Source organism: Alligator sinensis, unplaced genomic scaffold (assembly GCF_000455745.1).
Source record: "Alligator sinensis unplaced genomic scaffold, ASM45574v1 scaffold1584_1, whole genome shotgun sequence".
In the NCBI taxonomy this organism is placed as follows: Eukaryota; Metazoa; Chordata; order Crocodylia; family Alligatoridae; genus Alligator; species Alligator sinensis.
Genome location: NW_005842479.1, coordinates 258,885 through 280,871, shown reverse-complemented (window position 1 = coordinate 280,871; position 21,987 = coordinate 258,885). Strand labels below are relative to the sequence as shown.

General features: G+C 42.3%; 1 protein-coding gene across 4 annotated transcripts in view; it reads right to left on the bottom strand.

Annotated features, from left to right (window-relative positions):
• Positions 1 to 31: 31 nt before the first annotated feature.
• The window catches only part of LOC102385453, a 44,468-nt gene continuing 22,512 nt past the window's right edge, over positions 32 to 21,987 (bottom strand). For 2 of the 4 annotated variants that reach the window (XM_006031060.3, XM_014523364.2), the window contains exons 2-3: positions 3,880 to 4,015; positions 32 to 717 (exon numbers count right to left, since the gene is read on the bottom strand). In XM_006031060.3, the coding sequence (XP_006031122.1) occupies positions 261 to 717; positions 3,880 to 4,015 (593 nt within the window). In that variant the 3' untranslated portion in view covers positions 32 to 260. Of the gene's footprint in view, positions 718 to 3,879; positions 4,016 to 5,932; positions 6,000 to 6,753; positions 6,830 to 21,987 lie in introns of those variants that run through there. The other 2 variants (XM_014523365.2, XM_014523363.2) reach the window with 2 other exon arrangements.

The following is a 21,987-nucleotide window of genomic DNA, read 5'->3' as shown; positions in this document are numbered from 1 at the left end:
ACTGCTTGATGTATTAGGTCCTGCAGCTCTTAGCATGATAGGGAAAAGGCCGAAGAAAAGTCACTTCCAAAGGACACCGCCTTCATTGAAAGGTAGAACATGCTGCTGGAACCATCTCTTTGTGGGGCTTTCCTGTCAGACAAAGCCTGGACATAATCAATGTTGCAAATTTTCCCCCCCATTAAATATTTTTTTCATTACAAGTAAAATGGTAAAATGTACACAAAGCAGTATCATGTCATAATCACTCTTCTGCATGATTAATATTTGTTCAAAGAACCTAGATCAGCTGTCCCATTGCTGTGAATGGGACAATAAACTGTGGTTCCAGAATCACTGCTTCCTTCTCCATCTTCATGTCGGTACCCAAAGATGTCTGTAGACTCCCTAGAAGAGCTCCTTGAGAACATGTCGAAGAAATTGTGCTGATCCAGAGAGTAAGGACTTCCTGACTTGGAGAGAGTCGATAGAAAGCTTTCTGGAGTGTGGCTTCTGGGTGCGGAGGGGGCAATGCCACAGTCGATGTACTTGAAGCTGACCCCAGACTGATTGGAGCCTGGTCGTGGCAGCACATGACCAGAATGTTTGTAGACGGGCATCATCTGCTGTTGGGAAGCAGCTAATTGCATGACCTGGGAAGGAGACAGGACAATCCTCGTTTCAATGCGGTGTGAGTGAGTCTTGATGGCAACAGACTTCACTTCTTCCTTTACGGCCCTAAAACAAAATAGACAGAGCTATTTGAATTTTAATATAATGCTTGAAGCTCTAGGATCACATTGGTTGAAGCGGTAAATAATATCATACATTTCAGAATGAGGATAAGTACCAATGAGAATAAATACCGTACATTTAACAATGAGGATAAGTCAGCCTATCGAGCAAGTAATAAGTATTAAGCCATTAATAATTAACCATGCAATAACAAAATACCATCTGTCTTGTGCATGGCGTGTAAAGGAAAAATAGTATGTGATTGTGTATCATTGCCCAAACATGTAATGGGAGTGAATTAAGGTTTCACAAGAAACCTTCTAACATGGGTTTTGTGTGTGTGTATGTGTAATTCTCTTAGATTTCTTAAGCAAATTACATGGACACCAATACTGTTCAATCAACAGGGTTGGAAGTTTTAGATCCATTGCCCACTTGAATTAAAATAGCTGGTAACACTAGTAGGTAATCCTCTAGGCAGATCACTACTGCAGATTGTGTGCTACTGCGCTACTCGTGGCTAGTGCGTTTCCCAGATATCTGCTGCTGCTGAAAGTTAGAAATCTCCAGTCTCATTCCCAGCTCTGACGGGGAGGATACATTAAGGAGCATGCTCTCCTATCCATCTCCTCCAGCCTGATCCTGCCCAGTCCTATCTCTTCCCCGGTTCAGGAGGAAGAAGGTAGCAGATCAGAATGTATTTCGGTAAAGATAAAAGGTGAAAGATACAGTACCAATATCATGGTGGGGATTTATTATAGACCATCAGTCAGGAAAAAGAGATGGCCAAGGCACTCTTCAAAGAGGTGACAACATTATCCTATGATGAGTAGGCACTGATGGGTGACTTCAATTTTCTGGACATCTGCTAGATGAATAACACAGCCAAACATAAATTGTCCAACAAGATCCTAACTTGTATGGAGGAAAACTTTCTCTTCCGGAAATGTGAAGATACAACTAGGGGGTCGGCTACCTTGGATCTTGTCCTGACTAATAGGGAAGAACTGGTAGAGGATGCGAAGATGATGGGAAACTTGGGAGGAAGTAATTATGATATGACAGAATTCAAGATCCCGAGACAGATTTCAGAAAGGGAGAATTCAACCTACTCAAGAAGATATAGGCATGGTGCCAAGGGAAGACAAACTGAAGGATAAAGGTGTCCCGGAGGGCTGGAAGGTCTAAAGGGCACAGCATTGGAAGCCCAACAAGAAAGTCTTCTAACACAATGGATGCACAAGAAGAATGATAAGAGACTAATGCGGCTGGACAAGGAGCTGCTAGGATACCTCAACTGCAAAAGGAAAGCATACAGGCAAGGGAAAGATGTGCAAGTCATTAAGGAAGCATACCAAAAATAGCAAGAACTTGCAGGGCCGAAACCAGAAGGGCAAAGGTAAAAAATGAGCAATTTGAGTTCCTACACCCTGGGAAGAAGAATCAAAAATACAAATACAAAATTGGTGACGACTGGCTGAATGGCAGCTCTATGGGGAAGGATCTAGGGAGTCTTGGTAGATCGCAGGCTCAATATGAGTCTGCAGTGTGATGTAGCTGCACACAATGTGAATGGGGTTTTGGGCTGCATTAGGTGCAAAACATGGGGCATGATAGTGCGTCTTTACTGGTTAGGCCCCATCTGTGTACTGTATGCAGTTTTGGGCTTAAAAAGGACACAGAGAAGTTAAAGAGGGTCTGGGGTAGGCAACAAATATGATAAAAGGCTTGGAAAGCCATCCATACAAGGTTGAAGGGACTAGGCATGTTCAACTTGCTGAAAAGGAGCTTAAAAGGGGACATGATAGCAGTCTTCAAATATCTGAAGGACTGTCATAAAGAAGAGAAAAACCATCTTCTTTCTTGCTGCAGAGAGCAGGACATGGACCAATGGTTTTAAAGTTGTAGCAAAGTGGGTTTAGATTGGATAGCAGGAAAAACTTCTTCGCTGTTACAACAGGGGCTCAAGAAGAGGTTGGGCGAGCATTGATCATGGCTGATCTAGGAGTAGCTATGCCTGTGCTATGCTCTAGGTATTGCCCAGGCTTCTGGGTTTGCTGGTTGCCTCACAGATCTGGGAAGGATTTTTTCTCCCACTCCTCTTACTGCTCAGACCCCAGCTCCTTGCCCACCAGTCCTGGTTTACCTCCAGTCCCAGTCTCACCAGAGGTCTGGCCATTATCTCCTCTGCATTCATGTCAGACAGCTTCCCCTCCATGCCACCTGCATGTCAGTGGGGATGAGCAACAAAATAGAGACCGGCTCCCTACTCTTTGCGCCATTGCCAAGCTCGATCCCAGCCATTTCAGGGGAATTTTGGATTAGCTCTGTAGCTCAAGGCTGGAGGGAGGTTGCACAGCTGCTCTTTAGGGATGGGATACATACAGTCAGGTCACCACTGAGAGCTATGAGGTTTGAGCATGTTTAGACTGGATAGACACTTCAGAGCATTTTTAACTGCTGCAGTCCAAGAAGTCTTTACTGGGTATATGCAGACTCAAAAGGCCTACCACTTGTGTGGATCTTCACATGGGCAACCCAAGGCACATCCCTAAAGCAAAAAGCACTCTCCCCACCAAACTCCAAGGCACTGGAGTTGTCCAAAGAAAGTTTGCTAGAATGATTTAATATGGGCAGAACATTTTTCCCCTTTCATCTTGTTTTAGGAAAACTGAAGCGTCCAAAAATTATTCAGTCCGAGGGAGATGCCCAAGTGCGATATTTTTTAGCTCGCGTGGTTTGACAGCTAAATAGGTGGCAGAGAGCAGAGTCTCGTGGTTTAAGCAATAAGCTATTCTAATAATGGGCATAGCTATTGACCCCTACATATCCACAGCGTGTGAGGGGCTCGTGGACTTTTTAGAGCAGTGTAAGCCATGACGCGTGTTAAAAGCACAGGGACAAGGTGTGGGCACCAGTGTGTGCAGGACGTATTGTGCTAAAATGTGCCAGACTATTTAATGCCATCAGGTGCTGCAAACAGATGAGGAGCACTGCCAGTCTGGACCGCACCTCCGACACAGCACAAGCAGTGCACATGCATTGCAGGTCAGGTCTGCACCAGTGCTGGCTCCTGCCATGCTGCTTGGGGCTGCTTTTGCACGCCAGCTCCCCACACAAGGGTGTTAAATTGTTGTAAAAAAAAAAAAACCAAACCAAACTCACGTGTCGTCCTTTGTCACCAGTTTGTAGTGAATGAAACTGCAGCCCAGAATAAGCAGGAGTGACATCACCAAGAAAACGCTCATGGCAGCAATGATCAGGTTTTGCCTCAGCTTCTGACTCTCCTGGAATTCATTCCCTACAAATATTCAATACAGTGGGTAGAGAATCACCCCAACCCCTCCCAAAAGCACAGCTGTAGCCACTGTTGATTATGTCAAAGGTAGTCGGTAGGTCAAGAAAGATGAGGGTAGGGGACTGGTTCAGAGCTTTGGCTAAAGAAGAGGTCACCGTGACATTACCGGGAGCAGTTTTAGTGGAGGGCGCTGGTAGGAAGCCAGCCCAGAAAGCATCTAGGATCGAGTCAGTGAAATGTGTTACCCCTGTGCTACTGAGACTTTAGGTACTGAGGACTCACAAATGGCTCCATAGTGAGGCAAAGGATCAATCTGGGGGCATGCTAGCCATGAGAAATGCAATCTGGGGGCATGCTAGCCATGAGAAATGCAAATCCTCCACCCCCATTCCTCTCCTAGGTGGATGCATTTTTTTTTCAGTGGAGAAGGGCATTTCACTTCACTTCCTGAGATGCCCTCTTCTGATGCCACAGGTGAAAGGGAGGCATTTCTGTTTTCTCTGTTCCCTTCAAAATTCCCCCTTTTGGTCTCTAAAGTCAGAAATTCAAAGGATCCCCTCTTGCACTTCTTTCCCCACCCTCCCACTGTATGGGCTTGCTGTTGTTCCTAACCACTGCTGCATTTTCCCAACACACCCCGAGCTGTCCAGTAGCATGGGGAGCACGGTGGCATGCTCTAAGCTGCTCCATCTTGGTTTCGAAGTGAGCGAACCAAGCATGAATTAGACTTATGAGCCCTATAAAAGGCTACCTGCAAAGCCCCGAAGAGCCTGACACAAAGCCTAACAAAGAGAAGTTGTAAATATGGGGTGAATGTCAGACTTAATGGTCTGTTTCACATCAAAAAATTCAATCAGAGCGGTTGACACTTCTGCACTGGGACTTGCAAAGGATAAAATAAGAAGCCACGTTTGCCTAGTCAGGCTCTATCCCCAGGTTGACCTGCCACTGCTTTCATGGACTGCTCCTTCTGTTTTCAAACCTGTTTCCATTCCCTTTCATGGATATTAACCACTGAACCAGGGAGTTTGTCTCCACACCTGGAATGCCCCTTTTTTCCTTGAAGTGAGATTTGAGAAGGGACGGGCTTGGATTTGGAAATGCTGCAGTGGAGACTAATGAGAACTGTAAATGCCTCACGCGCAACCAACCAGCATATTCCAATGCAAAGAAGTTTCATCCGAAACATCCCAAGTGCCTCCATAAATTATAAGGCCAAGGCAAAGGGAACTATTTCAGATCCAGGCCTCTCTTGATGCAACATTGGAAGAACCAGGTTTGAACATCAGCGCACGATGCCGAAGTGGATGGGGGATCTGAGCTCCTGAGACCCTCAGGCTACATCCAGGCATCCGAAGAAAGGAAAGGACAAACTTTTACCAAGGCACAAATGCCACATGTGGCCCAAACTCACAATTAGAGGAGGGAAGGGGTACTGTTGTAGTCACTAGTGCCTGCTACATGTGCATTAACCCGCTTTAGTTAATACGCATTCAATCTTGTGAGGTCCTAGGAAAATGCGCATTAGCCTGTCTTAAGGTGCATTAACTAAAAAGCACAGTTTTTAAGTGATGCTTAACGCGCATTGGCCTATTTGAATGCACATTATCTAAATAGCACAGGGGTTTTTTTTTAGTGACGCTTTAATGCTCGCTGCTGAAATAGGCTAATGCGCATTAAAGCGCACGTGTAGATGCAATCACTAGTTCTACCCGTTGCCGAGTCGAATCCTTTAATGACCAGCTTTGAGAGTGACCCATTTACTTGCCTTCTAAAAGATCCTTTCCATCTCTGTCATCGCTGGCAGTGCCACCAAATGCTGGCTGGTTGCAAACAAGGCATTATTAACATCAGCTACAAACACAATGCTGCTTTTTCTGGGTTTCAGCACGTGGTTATACATTTTGCTGAGCAACATACCTCCTGTTTGACAGCAACCCGTCATGAGGATGGAGAGCAGAAAGAAAAGGATGGAATAAATATCCATATTTGCCTATCCATGCGCTGTACCCATGCTGACCGTGTGCCTGCCACTGCCTTCATGTCACGGGGTTGGACTCTTGTGACATCCGCAGCGTTCTGGCAGACATTGTGACAACACAACCTGCTCCTGGAGCCTCAAACCCTGGCTCGGTGTGGAAATGTATGTTTTTAGGTAGTAACAATTCAGTTACTCATGCATAAAAATATTTTAAACTTGCAGGCTTGGCTTTCGCATAATCAAGGTATGGACACTGGTGTTTATAGCTGGAACAATGCATTTATGCATTTTAAAATTTGCTTTTTTCCTCCTTTTGGAGAATTAGTTTTCTTGTTCCTGAGGGTTAGTTAGCAGTTATTTAGCATGGCATTAAGTCGTATGGGAAAGAAGCTATAGAACAGGTTATTTCTATTTCATATTCCCGCAGCACAGAAAGGCCCCTTCATGAGTCCAGACTGCCTTTGTGCTAGTCACTGTACAAAAAAGTAAGAAAAGTCCCTGCAATTTACCCATTCCAGTCTAGACAGATAAGACAAAGGGTAGCAGAAAGGAGCTATCTGTTGCATTATTACAACTTTTTATTAGCATATGAGCCAAATCCTGCACCCGTTTCTCATTTTTCACTGTGGAAAAAACAACCACTACAACCAACAGATGGGTACAGACATATGAAGAACCAAACCAAGGGGGTAAAAGGGCACGAAGTTTCCTGTGCATGACGTATGCACACATCTTTACTCTGCGGTAAGTAGATGCTAACCTGTGATAAGTTTCTGTCACTAAGCTACTGCATTTTAGCTTCCGTTTCTGGGAGGGCACGGGTAGGTAGGGTAATCTTCATTATGCACCTTTCCGCCAATCTTGGTACCATCTGCAAACGTTATCAATTATTTAGAAGAAAGTCCGTTAAATATTTTAAATGTTTGAAGCCAAAAAAAACTGACCTTTGTGAAACCCTCACCCATGAGATAAAAAAAAACACACCTGTCTAGTTTGTGATGATTTTCAGCGGAAAATGACTTTTTGAGGTCCATTCCTTCTTTTTAACCCCCTTAATAAGTCCTATACTGATTTTGCATCAGTTTAATTTCTTTATCAAAATACAGTGTGTTACCAAATCAAGGACCCTATACAAGCCTAAATATGTTACAATCAGTATATTACACTTATATTGCAATATAAGTATATATTAAGTATATTGCAATTATATTGCAATATGCATATTATAAGTATATTACAATTTAGACAAAGCTGGCATGGTCTGCTTCACTTTCAGGTTGGGTTTAATTGGGTCGTTTCGCTTTCCTGGCCTCAGGCACTGCCAGGGAAGCATTCGAAATCCCAACACATCCATTTCCTCTCTCCGCCCCTCTCCACCTCTCAACCATATTCATGTACTTTAAAATAAAAGATCTCTCTGCACCCCCTTTCTTTCTAAATATTATGGATCAATTCTGCTGCACTAGGATTCCTTGGGACAGCATTGTGAGCCTAAAATAACGGCCACATGTACTGTCAGAGAGTGGAAAAGTTTGCTGCCATCCAACACAAACTCCCTTATTTGTTCCTTCTAATTAAATGGCCACAAAGAGGTGCAATTGGAAACAGTGACAGCAGATGTGACATGGGACGCCAGGGGGAGCTACTTTTCCATTTGGAAAGTTGCTGAGGTTTGTAGAAAGTTCACTCAAGATACGATTTCTCACCGATACAAGTTGTGGTTAAAGCCTGGGTCCTCAAAGTACTCAGGCAGCTACCATGTACTGAAATCAAAAAGAATTAGGGGCACAGATCTCAGACAATGTGAATTAAGTTATACTACCCGATGGTATGTGACAAGGACAATTAAGAGTTGTAGGTGAAGAGGATACCACTTATAATGACCTCCCTTGATATCTAGTACCCATTCTGATCTCGTATTGGTTTTACACCAGGATAACTTCTCTTTCAGGAGGAAACCCTGTTCTATAGCTATGGCTGTATCACTTTGTAAACTTTATAACAATTCTTGTCCTTGTGGCAAATTGTAAACCAGTTACACATTACACACGCATTAGCTGACCCCAGGCACTTAATATTATGGGAAATATCACCGAGGAGTTTAGCAACTGCAAATGTAAAGGTGGATTGAAGTGAATGATAAGGACATCCGAGTTTTAGACATTCAGGAAACATTACTACGCGGCGTGTACACAGCAGGTGGCGCCCCACCACTAAAAATACGTTAAAAGAAGTTGCCCATAGCCACACAGCCAAAGTATAAAATCAGACAGGTCAAAGGTACATTTTCTTTCCAGACAAAGTTCTTTGGGTAAATCTGGTATCTTTTATTAAACCAACTCAAGCAGTTGGAAAAATTCCTCTTTGCAAGCTTTTGGGTACAAATACCCTCTTTCCAGTCTCACAGCTATCACAGTAAGCCACATGCTATCAAAAATATGTGTATAAAGCCATGATGTTACATTCTGATTTCAACCATCCATCTAAATAAATGCAAGACCTAAGGTTCTAGTTAGCAACATACCAAAAATATTGTCCAGAGATGGGAATTCTGGATCCTATTGAATATTGAAGGAGGAAGAATTATGTTAACTTTCCAATATGTATTTGATAGGGTTCTGGCAATAGCGAGCATAGATCATCTTTTCTCACTTCAGCTGAAACTAGGTTGCCAGATATCTGTTGACAGACAGTCCATTAAAAAAAAAAAGAGACTAAAAATAGCTGTCAGTAAAGTCTGTAAAAAAATGGAGTCATCTGTAAAAAATTAAGCAACTCTGAGCCTAACTGAAGCTCCATCCTTGGCAAGAAGCTGGATGAAAAGTGTTGATGCAGAGACACAGCATACCACCTAGTATCTAACACCTTGCAGGGAACTCTGTCAGGGCTTTCTGGCCCGCTGGAGCCGCTGTAGGCAAACCTGCATGGCACTGGGCAGGACGGGGAGAGGGTGGTGTGACTGGGAACAAACTGCAGTGGTGGAAGTGGACAGAGGCAGCAAGGGGGGTTGTGCCAGGGGTGAGTGAGGGTAGGGCTGGGGGAGGCAGCATGGTGCAGGGTACAGTTGGAGGTCTCAGGATATGGGGGTAAATAGAGGACTCTTTGGTAGAGGCAGCATGGCAGAGGCAGTCAGGCAGAGTTGCCATCTCAAGAACATTTATTTTTACTGATAATCTGCAAACTTTTCACAGACAATCAAACTTTTTTCACTATGTTTGGTATTAAATCCCTCATTTTGAACCTGGCGCCCACTGCTGCCATCCAGAGCCTGTCAGAAGTGTTATATTTACACTATGTAAAATGTATCAGTAAAAAAGTATGCTCATCGGTAAAAAGTTTGTCAGTTGAAAAAAAAACTTCTTGGGTTAGCAACCCTGATAGAAAGGCACTTTAAGTTGTTAAAAAAAAGGATTTACTGGAATTGACAGGAACAGATGAGGGCAAATATGCCTATTATTGCAAAATATCTCCAAGAACATCTTGGAGAAAAGCCCACTTGGTAGTTAGAGAAAGCAGCTTAGGGGACATTTTTCAGTTTGGTGAGAATTGTTTCTTAAAATGAACAACATCAAAGATTGCAACTGGAGCATGGGAAATATCTGAGGTTTGTGTGATAGGAAAAAGTGCAATTTGTATGTGAACTCTGTCCAACAAAAGCAAGCAGAATTTGGTACAAATTTATCTAATTTTCCACGTTTTGTAGAATTGTAGACTCTAAGGCTGGAACAGACTACTTGATTTAGTCTGACCTCCTGTATAAACTGACCCTAGGGGGTTTTTTTAGTTATCCTTATTAATAAGAAAACTACATCTTATGTCAAGATTCAGTTTGTCCAACAGCAACTTCTAGCTATTGCAACTTCTTATGGCTATGACTAGGAGGCTGAAAACCCCACCAGACACTGATCTCTTTCCCATGTATAAAAGGCACTTCTCAGCCATTTCCTTGATAAAATGGATAGATGGAGTTCCTTAATATTCACCATTTGAAGACTAGCTGTCCAGCCCTAGGCCACTAGTGTCAGTCTCCTATGAAGTCTCACTGATATTTCCACGTCCTTCTGGAAAGGGGAATACCAGAACTGGACAGAGTTGTCAGGGCTTACCAGTGCCATCCGGAGGCAAGATCTCTTTTCCACTTTTACTTGATATGCCACTTATGCTCCCATATTAGCACTATCATAGCATTGCACTGAGAGCTTATATTGAGGGGTTTATGATGAGCTCCATCTCCTTTTCCGAGTCACTGCTCTCCAAGACAGCATCGTTTACTGTGTTTTGCCAACAGTAAACTTTGATGACACCTACAGAAATTTAACTAGTTACTGAACAGAATCTCTAAGCGGGAGTACAAAGTGTATTGGAAGGATATATAATCCACTGGGCCCCTATCCTAAACGTACTTAATGAAAACCAGATCTCTCATTTAGCATTTTATAGTCTGATTGACTCGCTTTCAAAAACCATTGGAGATCCCACTGACTTCATCGGGCTTTGGATCAGGCTCCAGTGCTCTAGGCATAATTTCAGGTGTCAAGGGAAATGACAGAAATTCACACATTCAGTTTTTCCCAGCTGCAATTTCTGTTTCTGGACCTTCTGAGTAAAGATAGTCATGTATGAACATAGATAAGAAGGCCACAAGCCAGACCAAATGCTGCACATCTCCCATTCATTCCAGTTAGTTCATTCCCTTGACGTCAAGCAAAATGCATTTTGGGCAATAGACCTATGCCACAATCTTTATTCATGGCTCTCCTCGTGGTATTTTAAAAAACAACATTTCTTGCTGGGGCTATGTTTCCTAAACCTGATGTCTCAAGCAAACATCTAAATATCTGAACCTGCTTTGCTCCATTCACACTTCTGCTTGGGGAAAAGTGTTTTTCTTATATGGGGAAGGTCCTTTTCTAATGCTTTTCTGGTTTACTGCTTGGTTATCTCTTCTATTGGATCGACTATCTCAACTGCTAATTTTGCTTGGATTTTCTGGATGATGAGAGTCTGGGTGGCTCTATCATAAACATCAGGGTTACTTCAGTGGGGGATAATTAATATCCAATAGAGAGAACAAAGATTGGATGGATATGGAAAATGACTTGCCTTCTCATCTCTGCAAACACGTTCTTCATGGTGGTGAGGAGCAAGCTTGCCATCCTTGTGCCTCTCCTGTGCTGGTGCTGTTTCTTAGATTACAAGAAGCTCCCAGTCCACAACATTTCCAGCCTAAATAAAGAGACTGAAAAAGGATGCCAAGGAAGGATTTGCAGCGTGGAGGTGAGGTCACTGATACGATAAACCATGGCGCAGTGGCAACAGAAATTATCACCCACAAGGTATATCTGGCTTTACTACACATGGAACGGGACCACTGTAGGATCTCAGTAACATTAATCAGGAACTAGTCGGTAAAAAAATAAAGTAATCAGTCAATTGAAATCAATAAAATTCTCAAGAGTCTGTAGATCCCTGCTTGGAGAAGAACTATCTATCCTTGTTACTAAAGTTTGAAATAATAGCTGAATACCGCACCCATTAAACATGTAAATAAATTGGGCTAAACCCAGTGTTGGAAGCATGAGTGCAAGTCCTCTAAAGTGAATGTGCTTGCATCAGATCTGAATGGGGTCCTATAAATTGCTTCTAGTTGAATTTAAATTGATGGACCAATTCAGCAGTATTTAAAATACAGTCTCCTTTAAGTGTGCATTTTTAATTAGGTAACTTTTTTACACAAAGAACTTTTCACAGTCAGATGGGAGAATCTGCCTGATGAAATATTGACTATCCCAATTAGACCTCCAAACATCATTCAACAGCTCCAAATTGACTAATGGCCATTACATCAAATGGGTTTCCACCTTAATCTTTAGTTCTTGTCTGAATGATATTAATACGCATTGTTTATTATTAATGAGCACTGGAATGTGATTATAACGGAAGCAATTAATGCCTATCATAAGTGCCTGCAAATACAGTGCAAGAATTGAATATATGGGTAATGAATCACTTTCACAGTTGAATTCCAGTTTCTGAACTGCAGACTATCTTCAGGACAATTTTAGCTAACGGAACATTTCCATCAAGACTACTGTCTTCATTTTAAATTAGACGTGTCTGTGTCCAAATGTTGTAGCTTGTAAGCACTATGCCGGGTTCAGTTACACAACAGTAGACACGTGTTCTTTGCAAAGGGTCTTTTTTTTTTTTTAATGTATTGCTTGTATTTTGATATCAACTGTCATAAAGATTAAGGGACAGATCCTTAGGCATCTAAATGCTAGTTAGGTGTCTAGCTGTGCCCCGTTCTACCCTTCTCAAGTCCTCCTCCTCCTCCTCCGTCTTGCTTTTTACAACTGATGGCCAAAAAAAAAATAGACTTGTTCATGATGCTTCAGAGTGAAATAAAATTGCATTGAGATTCTCAAATGTCACACAGATGCCTAATAGGCAAAATAAGGATCTGGCCTTAAGGATCCTTTAAGCCCAGGGAAAAAATTATATCCATTTCAACTGCTTCAGTGGGTTTTGGATCAGGCCAAGATGTGTTAACCTTATCATCAGGAGGCAGTGGTGGGAATAGCGACTGCTGCTAGAAGGAGAAGATGATTCTCCTTGCCATCCAGCAGAAATCCAGAAGCAAATAAAACAATGATACACTTGTCAAGCAACTAGATACTAGTCACATAGCGTTGGCCAGTCTCTATCCACTCCCTTAAAATGAAGCAGCAAATGTGCTATATCTTGGCAGAAATGAAAAATCCTGGACATTTTTATATGGTAATTTGGGGGTTGGTTCCATTAACCACCGGCTGTGATTTGGTGGTCCGAGGGGCCTCCCTACCAGTTATATGCTCCCATATTTATCTATCATATGTATCTTCTTTGGATTTCTCCTCTCCCTAAAAGTAGGCAACTTAAGCTTTTAAAACTAGCCTGAGAGAAAAACTAATTTTTCTCATTCCCACACTGAATGTTCTGTAGAGTTAAAATCATCCGTCTCTCACTTACATTTCTAAATGCTTCTATTCTTTTAAATCTATTAAAATTAATTGTCCAAACCCTGCTACCTTATTCAAACCAAAATTTTGAAGTCAACAAGTGTTTTGCCTAAACACAGATCACAAAATTTGGTCTGTTTTTGTTTTTTTGCAACCCCCACCCCCCAAAAAAAACTGTTTGCATCGAACTTTTAATAAGAGTAACAGTTCCAAGGCAGGATGGTCCTCCTTTGAGCAGGGGGTTAGACTAGATGTCACCTCCTGAGGTCCCTTCCCACCCACATTGTCTATGATTGTATATCTACAATCTCCTACAAGTCTGGATCAATAAGATTATTCTGATGATGATTCAAAAGCCTTCTACCTGGACTGGCTGCATATTTCCATCTGTTTGTGGAACATCTCTGTTAAAGCAGATGCTGTAGAAAGGTACACTTTTGGTTAACTAGAGGAGCCTTCCAATGACCAACGATACTCTTACTGTCAAAGAAGCGACGGTTCAAAAGAAAAGTTAGCTGATGATATACATTAGTTGGTGTCTGGATGGGGTAAACCAGCTTAGCACAGACAATGTACCAGTAGAGTTTGCTATGCCACAGTGGAATGATGAACTGGGAAGGGTCTCACAACCCCATGCCTGGTCAGCCGGTAACCTCTCGCAATCCCTTTTCTCATCTGAATTTATCCATGATAATTGAAATTTGTAGGGACCACTACCCTGGGCAAAATTAGGTTGTGCCCCCAAATTTAGGCACTAATGAGTTGGAGGCCTTAGTGAATAGAGTATACATCATGAAGCAGGAGATCAATAGGATGACTGCAGCAGCAGTCAGGATCTTGGAGTCCCCGGGGCAGGTCAGACTGACCCTCCCATCCTCTGCCAAATCCTTGGCTCTTGCCCTCAGTAGGGTTTGGCCCAGGTCACAATAACTTCTTAATTACACCTTTGATCTCTGCCTTCTAGTGGCTGAAATCTGAACCACTCAAGCAAGTAATAAATATATAAACAGCTAATAACAATATTAATATACTGCTAGTGAAGTCATACGGGTGTGTTCTTTCCAGAATCCACCTTCTAAAGAAGAAAAGACAAGAAAAGGAAAGAGAACTGCTGCTGCCAAAATGACCATCTTACTCAAGGTTGGGGTGATGTTGTAGTAATGATGGTCTAGGAAGTATATACTAAACAAGGATTTTTTTGGAGTTAGCTTTTATTGAACTGACTTTATAGATGGAAGAGAAATTAGACAAGCTATCAGTCATAAAAGACCTGAATGGATCTCCCCCAACTATATAGTAGTCCATTATACCCAGCACAACAATGGCCATAAAAACCTGGGTGGCCAGAGTAGTGCCATGCCAGTACTACTCGACAGCTATATACATTAGTACAGTTAATGTTCATGATGTAAATATGAAATGTATTAAGACCTTGATCCAACTCCCATGGAAGTCAAGACTTTCACAGGGACCCAGATGCTGAGAGAAGGCATTTGCACTGATGGTGACTTTTGGAAGTTTTTACACCAACTCTGAAGTTTCAGTTTGGACTCTTGTCCGGCAGTGATGGTAGGGCTTGACCTTGAAGAAAAGTTAAGGGACTAGAGTCCTGCCCAGCATGCTGAGATGAAGTCTGTTACAATGCAGAGGTGGTGCTTGGTGGAGAAGAGGAGCTGTATTTGATTTTGGGAGAGTGCTCGACCTTGCAGCCTGTCAGGGCCCTGCTGGTAGAGACTGAAAGCAAATGGGTCTAGAGACCAGTGGGCTATTTTTTCAGATCAGTTTTGTGCTACACTAGAATACAGCTGTGGTCCCACAACAGCGATTTCTCTGTTTAAATTAAATGCAAACACTTGCACTGATAGGACCCATCCCACTGGATTGGACTGGACCACACCAGTACTCCTGCCAGCCCCAGCTCCAGCCTGCCTGTTGAAAGGCACACCAGAAGCCAAACTTGACACTTAACTTTTCTCAACCAAAGAGGCACTGGTCACCTGTGACCGATCCTTGCCTGGAAATACTCTCTCTGCAAGATGAGCATACTGCATTTGGCATTGATGATGTCTGCCAATGGTGTAGTATCAAATTAGTCAGGTCTCCTGAGTGTTTTTCTTTACTTTTAAGATTATCCAGCTGAAGTCCAAGATCAAACCATCACCAAGCAATAATTTAGTTGGCAGTGGCTAAGGTAAGCACGCCAGCTGCTAGCTCACGCTGGGTTCGGTGTTGTTGTGACTTTGTCTCTGCTATCAACACATGAACCAGCTAGCTTAGAGCTCTCTCGGGTGTGTTCGTACCACACCATAGTCACAGGAGTGCTGCAATGTAGACACAACCTCAGAAATAAAACAACGTGATTATCCACAGGAAAGCAGACAATCTGCAAAAAAATCAGCGTCTTTGGATCAACTTTCTGCTTGAAAGGGGAACGGCAGAAGAAATTACAAAAAATAAAATAAAATTCTGGTTTCCAGAATTTTAATCACCTACAAGGGAGGACCCAAAGGGTCTTGTCTGCTTGTTTTAAAAACAGAGCTTGCCATCCTCTAGGTTTTTAGGAGGACCCCTTGAGCAGACTGGGCTTTCTAAACCTTTCACTGAAAGGGCTGGATAGGTTGGCAAAGAGTTGTCCCAGGCGTTGGTGTAAAATGAGTGCAAGCAGCAAATAATACAGAACCCCCAAGTGTCTAAATGAGAATCACTTCCCTTTCCAGTGGGTCAACCTTTGACTTGCTTGGTTTCCTTCATGACTTAGTTCTCCAATTGTCCTTTGAACTGGATTTTCTTAATGCGGAGGTCTACCAGGGAGCCTCCCTTGCCCTTCCAGCTTTTCCGGCCTTGGAAGAAGAACAGGCAGCAGAAAATGGTGCAAAACTATTTCTCTCTCTTTGCTGGTCCTCTTTAAAAACAAAAAGAGCTGCATTTTCTTCATAGGGGCCCCACCACAACTGCCTATAACCAGTGCAGAAGGGAACAAATGGGAAAGAAAGGGCTTGCAACCTGGGGATGAAACTAGGGGCCCTGCTAAGTGTGCTGTAACAGGCACGTAGTCAGAGAGAGAGGAACTTGCAATATGAATAGACAGGGCAGACAATGTCTGGGCAAAAGTGAGCATCATCCCTAGTGTACTGGTGAAGTCCCAAGGCAGAAAGAAAATCTTTCTCGTAACGTACCCAAAATCATGCAGAACGCCTGGGTCAGGCCAATGCATTCAATGCTTATTCTAAGCCAAGCTTCATATTCACTAGAATAATGTTGGCTCCCTTTAAGAAGGTCCTTAAAACTGTTCCAGGGGATTTTTCTTTAGCAGTACGTAAAGGCAGGTATGTACTGCTAAAAGCGATCACTGTTCCAGGGGATTTTTCTTTAGCAGTACATACCTGCCTTTATGTACTGCTAAAAGCGATCGTTGGATGACTGCAAATCCCTGCCTACAAAATCTGCCCAGGACTGGGCTAAAAGTATCAATACACTGCAATAACTTCTAACAGAGATGAAGTCCCTGAGGCTTGTCTGCACTGCAAGGAAGTCAAATGTTTTATGTGGGACATTCCCAGGCTTTGGAGACAGCACTGTAGCAAAAAGGCAGAGCAGAAGAGCACTATTGATTTTAAGACAAGGTTCTTTGGGTAAATGTCATAGCTTTATTAGGCCCACTGAAGAATTGGAAAGATTGTTCTTTGCAAGCTTTCAGGTACAAAAACCCAAAAGTTTGCAAACCCCTCCCTGCAATTTTTCCAACTATTTAGTGGGTCTAATAAAAGATATCCCATTTACCCAAAGAACCTTGTCTGCCTGTGTCCTTAGACCAACATGGCTGCAACCAACATCCCCGAAACACAGAAGATACTGAATTCTGTGGTTTAACTGGGAAACTTCACAACATGAGAAAGAAAGAAGCCAAATTCAACAGCGATATATATTTTCTAAGCCCACGCAAGAAAAACATCATCATTCCCAGAGGACTAAACATCTACAATCCCAACTCCAAATATGCTTCACAACTATGCAGGAGGTTTTTCTACCTGAAGGCTTGCAAAGAACAATTCTGCCAACGATTTAGTTGGTCTAGTAAAAAATACCACATTGACCCAAAGAACCTTGTCTGCCTGTGCCTTTAGACCAACACGGCTACAACCAACACCCTGGATTCAAAGAGATTTTGCTTAAAAGCAAAAAAGTGCATCACTTAATGCAAGGGTTTAATGTTTGGGTTGTAGCCGTGTTGGTCTAAGGACATAGGCAAACAAGGTTCCTTGGGTGAATTTGATATCTTTTATTAGACCAACCCAAATGGTTGGAGAATAGTTATTAAGCAAGCTTTCGGGTTCAAAAACCCTTCGTCAGGCTAAGGAAGCTGCAGCAGTTGCACTTAATGCAAAGGTTTTTGAACCCGAAAGCTTGCTTAATAATTATTGTCCAACTCTTTGGGTTGGTCTAATAAAAGATACCACATTCACCCAAGGAACCTTGTCACTTAATGCAATGCATCTGCAGCTCTGGGGTCACTTGTGAAGTCTTGAGGGGCCAGCAGACCCTAAAAGAAATGCAAGCCACCTCGCTCTACTGGCAGGTGAGTCGATTGGTTTTCGGCGGAGGGAGTTAGAAGCACGGGCAACTTCAGAAAGTTAAAATCCCGGGCAATTGTTCGGAAAATACCTTACCACCCGGCACCCTTTGCCATCTGTCTGTTACCCCTCCAAATACCCACCTCCCATCTTCCCACAGGGCCCCATTGTGTGCAGTTCCTGTTTCTCAGGGGCGGAGCCGTGGGAGGCAGCCATGGGTGCTATAATAGGCACCTGCGGCCGGCACAATAGGCTGTGGGTGCTTCTGGGAGAGACAGATTGATGTATTGTGCACGGGGGAGGGGGGCTGTCACTTGAATCCATGTGAACCCAGGCTTTAGGGGCAAGGAAGATTGACAGCTTTTGTAGGTTGCATTTCTCTTTCAAAGCTCTGCTTTAATAGACAGTAGGTTAAGGGGCCCGGGCTTTCACTCCCATAACTCTAACAGGGCAATCACGAGCATTGAGAATTTCTCCCCCCGCCTCCACCCCTCCCTTGTTATGCATTAAATGATTTCAGTAGAGGAATGTGCAGCATTAATTAGAATTTGTTAGCAGATACCGAGGGGAAAAGTTTCTTCACAACAACTATAGGAGGTGTCACTCCTACAAAGCCTTTTTTGTTTTCTCTCTCCATTACATTATCAGTGCAATATGTAAGGTAGTGATTCTTTTCATTTATATTAAGTGGAAAGCTACTAAATCTTGTTTTATTCTCCAAAAAAGAATACGGTCCTTAACACTTATCTTTTAACTTCTTTTATTTCGTAAGGTTAGTGTTTACTTTTGCTTTCAGTCCTCCCCATTTATCGACCGATGAGGACGTGTATCCCGTTTTGTGTATCATTTAGCTCTTACAATTGTAGGCAAGTGCCTAGCACATATACAAATTGTCCTCAGATTAAAAACAACCAACGTTAAGATTTAAACTCAAAGCTCCCGACGCTGAAATCCAGACATCCAGCTGCTTTTTGCGATAGATTGTAGAATTCACATAAACTTTTTAAAAGGCTGTTCAAACCTAAAAGAAATTGTCCTGGGCACAAAAGCTCAGAAGAAAACGCTGCTTGAAATTTTTTGTTTTGTTTTGGCTCTCAGTCCTAAAACTTTCCATTTGACGTGCTCAGGAGCAACAGCTAAAAGCCACCAAAATTAACTGCTAAATTTAAAAAAGAAAAAGCAAACAAACAAAGAAAAATATATTGGGTGGGGGGGGAAATCAAGTTAACTGCTTGATCTAGAAACAAAAGAAAAGAAATATAAAAAAGCTAAAATAAGGATCAACAACAAAGCACCGTAGATAGAACGATATCACATTTTTAAGCGGTTGTTCACTGCTTTTTAAAACTACCAATTTTTTGACAAATTGGCTGGAGTCCCATTTCTTAAAAACGTGTAACGCTTGCCACGAGCAGCAAAGGTGAAATCAGAAGAGCAGAGCCACACTATCGCTTTTTCCGGATATAATGACGTTGGTCTGGACGGGATGCGATAAACACAGTGGACAGAAATGTAGTTACACCAGCAAAACTGCACTTTTGCTGTATAGCTCGGTTTGCTTGTATCAGGAGTTTTACTGTGATGGGCCAAAGTGCACCCACATGCCGACTGCTTTGCAGTACACCATTCCTAACACAGATAGGATTTGCTATCCGTTGCGTGCTGAAGTCAGTCATTTTTATGCTTGCTCTGAATGCAGGGAAGTCCTTTAAGGTGCATTAGAGAAACAGCGAATTAAATTAAAAAAAAAGAAAAAAAGAAAATGTTAATTTTTTGCTATGCAACAGGCCCAGTTCTGATCTTATTAGTGTCGGGGTAAATCCGGAGTTGCTGATGGAGGGCAACGAGCCAGATTCTCATATGATGTAAGCTGGCATAGCTCCCTGGGCTTTGTTGATGCTATGCTAATATATGCCAGTGGAGGATCAAGCGCAGTGGAGTTAAACTTGTGTAAAGGCCACTGCAGGCAGCTCCTACCATTCATACCAAGTAGTTTTCAGATGGGAAATTAACTGGCTAAGAAAGGTTGCGGAAAATTTTTCTCCCCCTCTAAAGTTATTTCAGAGCAACGTGCAAAGGGAGACATAAGGAGTCTAACGTCCACGCAGAAGAACAGCTCAGACCAAGTGCTTTCACGCCAAGAGTTATAGGCAATGCTTATAAAATGCAGGGGCTTGCTGATAAATATAGATCAAGACACAAATCACGGTGCTCCTCCACCCTTTCTAAAATACGCTAGGGGTAATTTCAGCATGCCATGATTTCGGCCACGGACATTTCGTAATACTGCTACTTTGCTATAAGTCCTAATTAACTAATTAATCAGGTGCTAAAACCAATTGAATAGAGGATCTCAAGCAGACAAGTGAAGCTTTACAAGAGCATTCCCCCATCTCACAGACAGTGCAGCCTTTCTTCTTGCTTTTCGGTTCATTCATAAATAAATTAAAGAGAAAGACGGATGTCCCACAGCCAGGCAAGCCGCTACAGAGTTTTATCATGACAATTTTTTTGTTAAAAAAAAAAAAAAAAAAGGCACTGCTGTATGTATAAGGTAAGTTTGGTCTCTCCTGAGTCCAAATCACTTATTGCCAAAAAAGATCACAGAGCGGATCTGATCAGCCAAGCAATGAGCTAGTGCTGTTCTGAAGCTGCAGTTGCATTAGAGGAACCGTATCTGTGCAAAGTTGTCCTTGCTGATATGAATATCTTGCATGCCAGCCCAAGTGCTGTATCCTTTTTTTTTTTTTTTTGGCTGATTGTGCCTCTCTCAGAATTATGCATCCCTCATGCATGTAAATGAGAGGGGTCCAATTACACACGGGCATAAAGGGCTTAATGAATCGTAAAAAAGCAAGGGTTGCATAGAAAAAGCACAATCCTCCTCCCCCCTTACTTCGAGACTTGCATTTCTCATTTCGAAAGGCATGATAAAATACAGAGGAGGAAACAGGAGCAAAAGTTTGGACGAACAGGCTTCCCCCCCCCACCCCACATTCATGACTAGACACACTTGAAATCTGTGGGGCTTCATTTTCCTTCCAAGTAAATAAGTATGCACATTACTTGGGATATTGTAAACCACCCAAGCACCCCTATGATGGTTTTGAATGAATTCTGGCTTTTTACTCAGATCTCCTGTTGGGAGGTGTATCAGTCAAAAAAGAGATCCTCTTTCCAGATAGATATATCTATACAGATATATATTTCTATATAAAGACACATGAACACACACACATATATATATACACACATACATACACAGACACACACACAGACTTATATAAATAAGAAGTTCTGTGAATCTAAAAGGCCAGGGAGTGAACTGAAGCTAATTATTATTTATAAAGTCCTGTAATGTGGACCCGTCGGTTAAGCAGTCTAAATTATATTATTACGTTCCATGCTCAATTGGCTCTGAAATTAGTAGCTAATCGCAGGCTATTCCAGGTGAATTAGTGTTTAAAACGACATGGGATCCTGCAGATATTTAGGGGCAAATGATGGTAAAACAAAACAGCGCTGCTAATGTTAGGTCTCAGATGTTTTGTCCAGACATTTGTAGCTGATTTATACATTTTTGGCCAAGTTTTAGAGGTTCTCTGTCGACGTTCTTTGCTTAGCAGAGAGAGGTTAATGTTTTTTTTTTTACCTTTCCTTCTTTTACTGTCATTGGTAAAATGAACCCAGTGTCACAATTACTGCACGGAGAAGTCTCCCAGTGACCCCCGTGGGATTTATGCTTGCATAAAGGGTAAAGAATGTGAGAAGAGACATACGTGAACATGGCCAGATTAAAAGGCCTCGCCTCCTCCGCTATGATAAAGGGGACTGATTTTCAGAAGCAGTGAGCAATCACATTTCCAAGTGAAATCACCAGGAACACCTTTGAAAATCAGCCCCGAAGTTTCTCCCTGCTTTAGGGCATATCTAGTATCTACACATGGAAATTTTCAGCTGACTGAGATAAGGTGAGAATTTAAAGCGGAATAGCTAGCCCAGAATGCATGGGCCGCCTTATCCCAGAATAAGTATGCCTACTTGTGGTATCTTTTGTGACGTCTTTTATTAAGGCAAGCAGGACTCATAGTAGAGATGATATCTTTTATTAGAGCAACAAGATTTTTGCAAAAAAAAAAATATATATTTCATTGTAAGCTTTCAGGCACAAACACCCTTCATCAGGCATCAGAGAAAAGATTGTAGAAGTTCTCCTGGGTAGAAATGAAAGTTCATTTTTCATAGGATTTCACAGCGGAGTCCATAGATCTGAAATTAGTACATCAATCTAGTAATAGACTATTAGTAATAGATATAAAATTAGTAACTCAGTCCAGGTTGTAGCCGTATTGGTCTAGAGACAAAAGGAATCAGAACTTAAAAGGTATCGGCTCTACCACAAGTTCTGATTCCTTTTGCCTC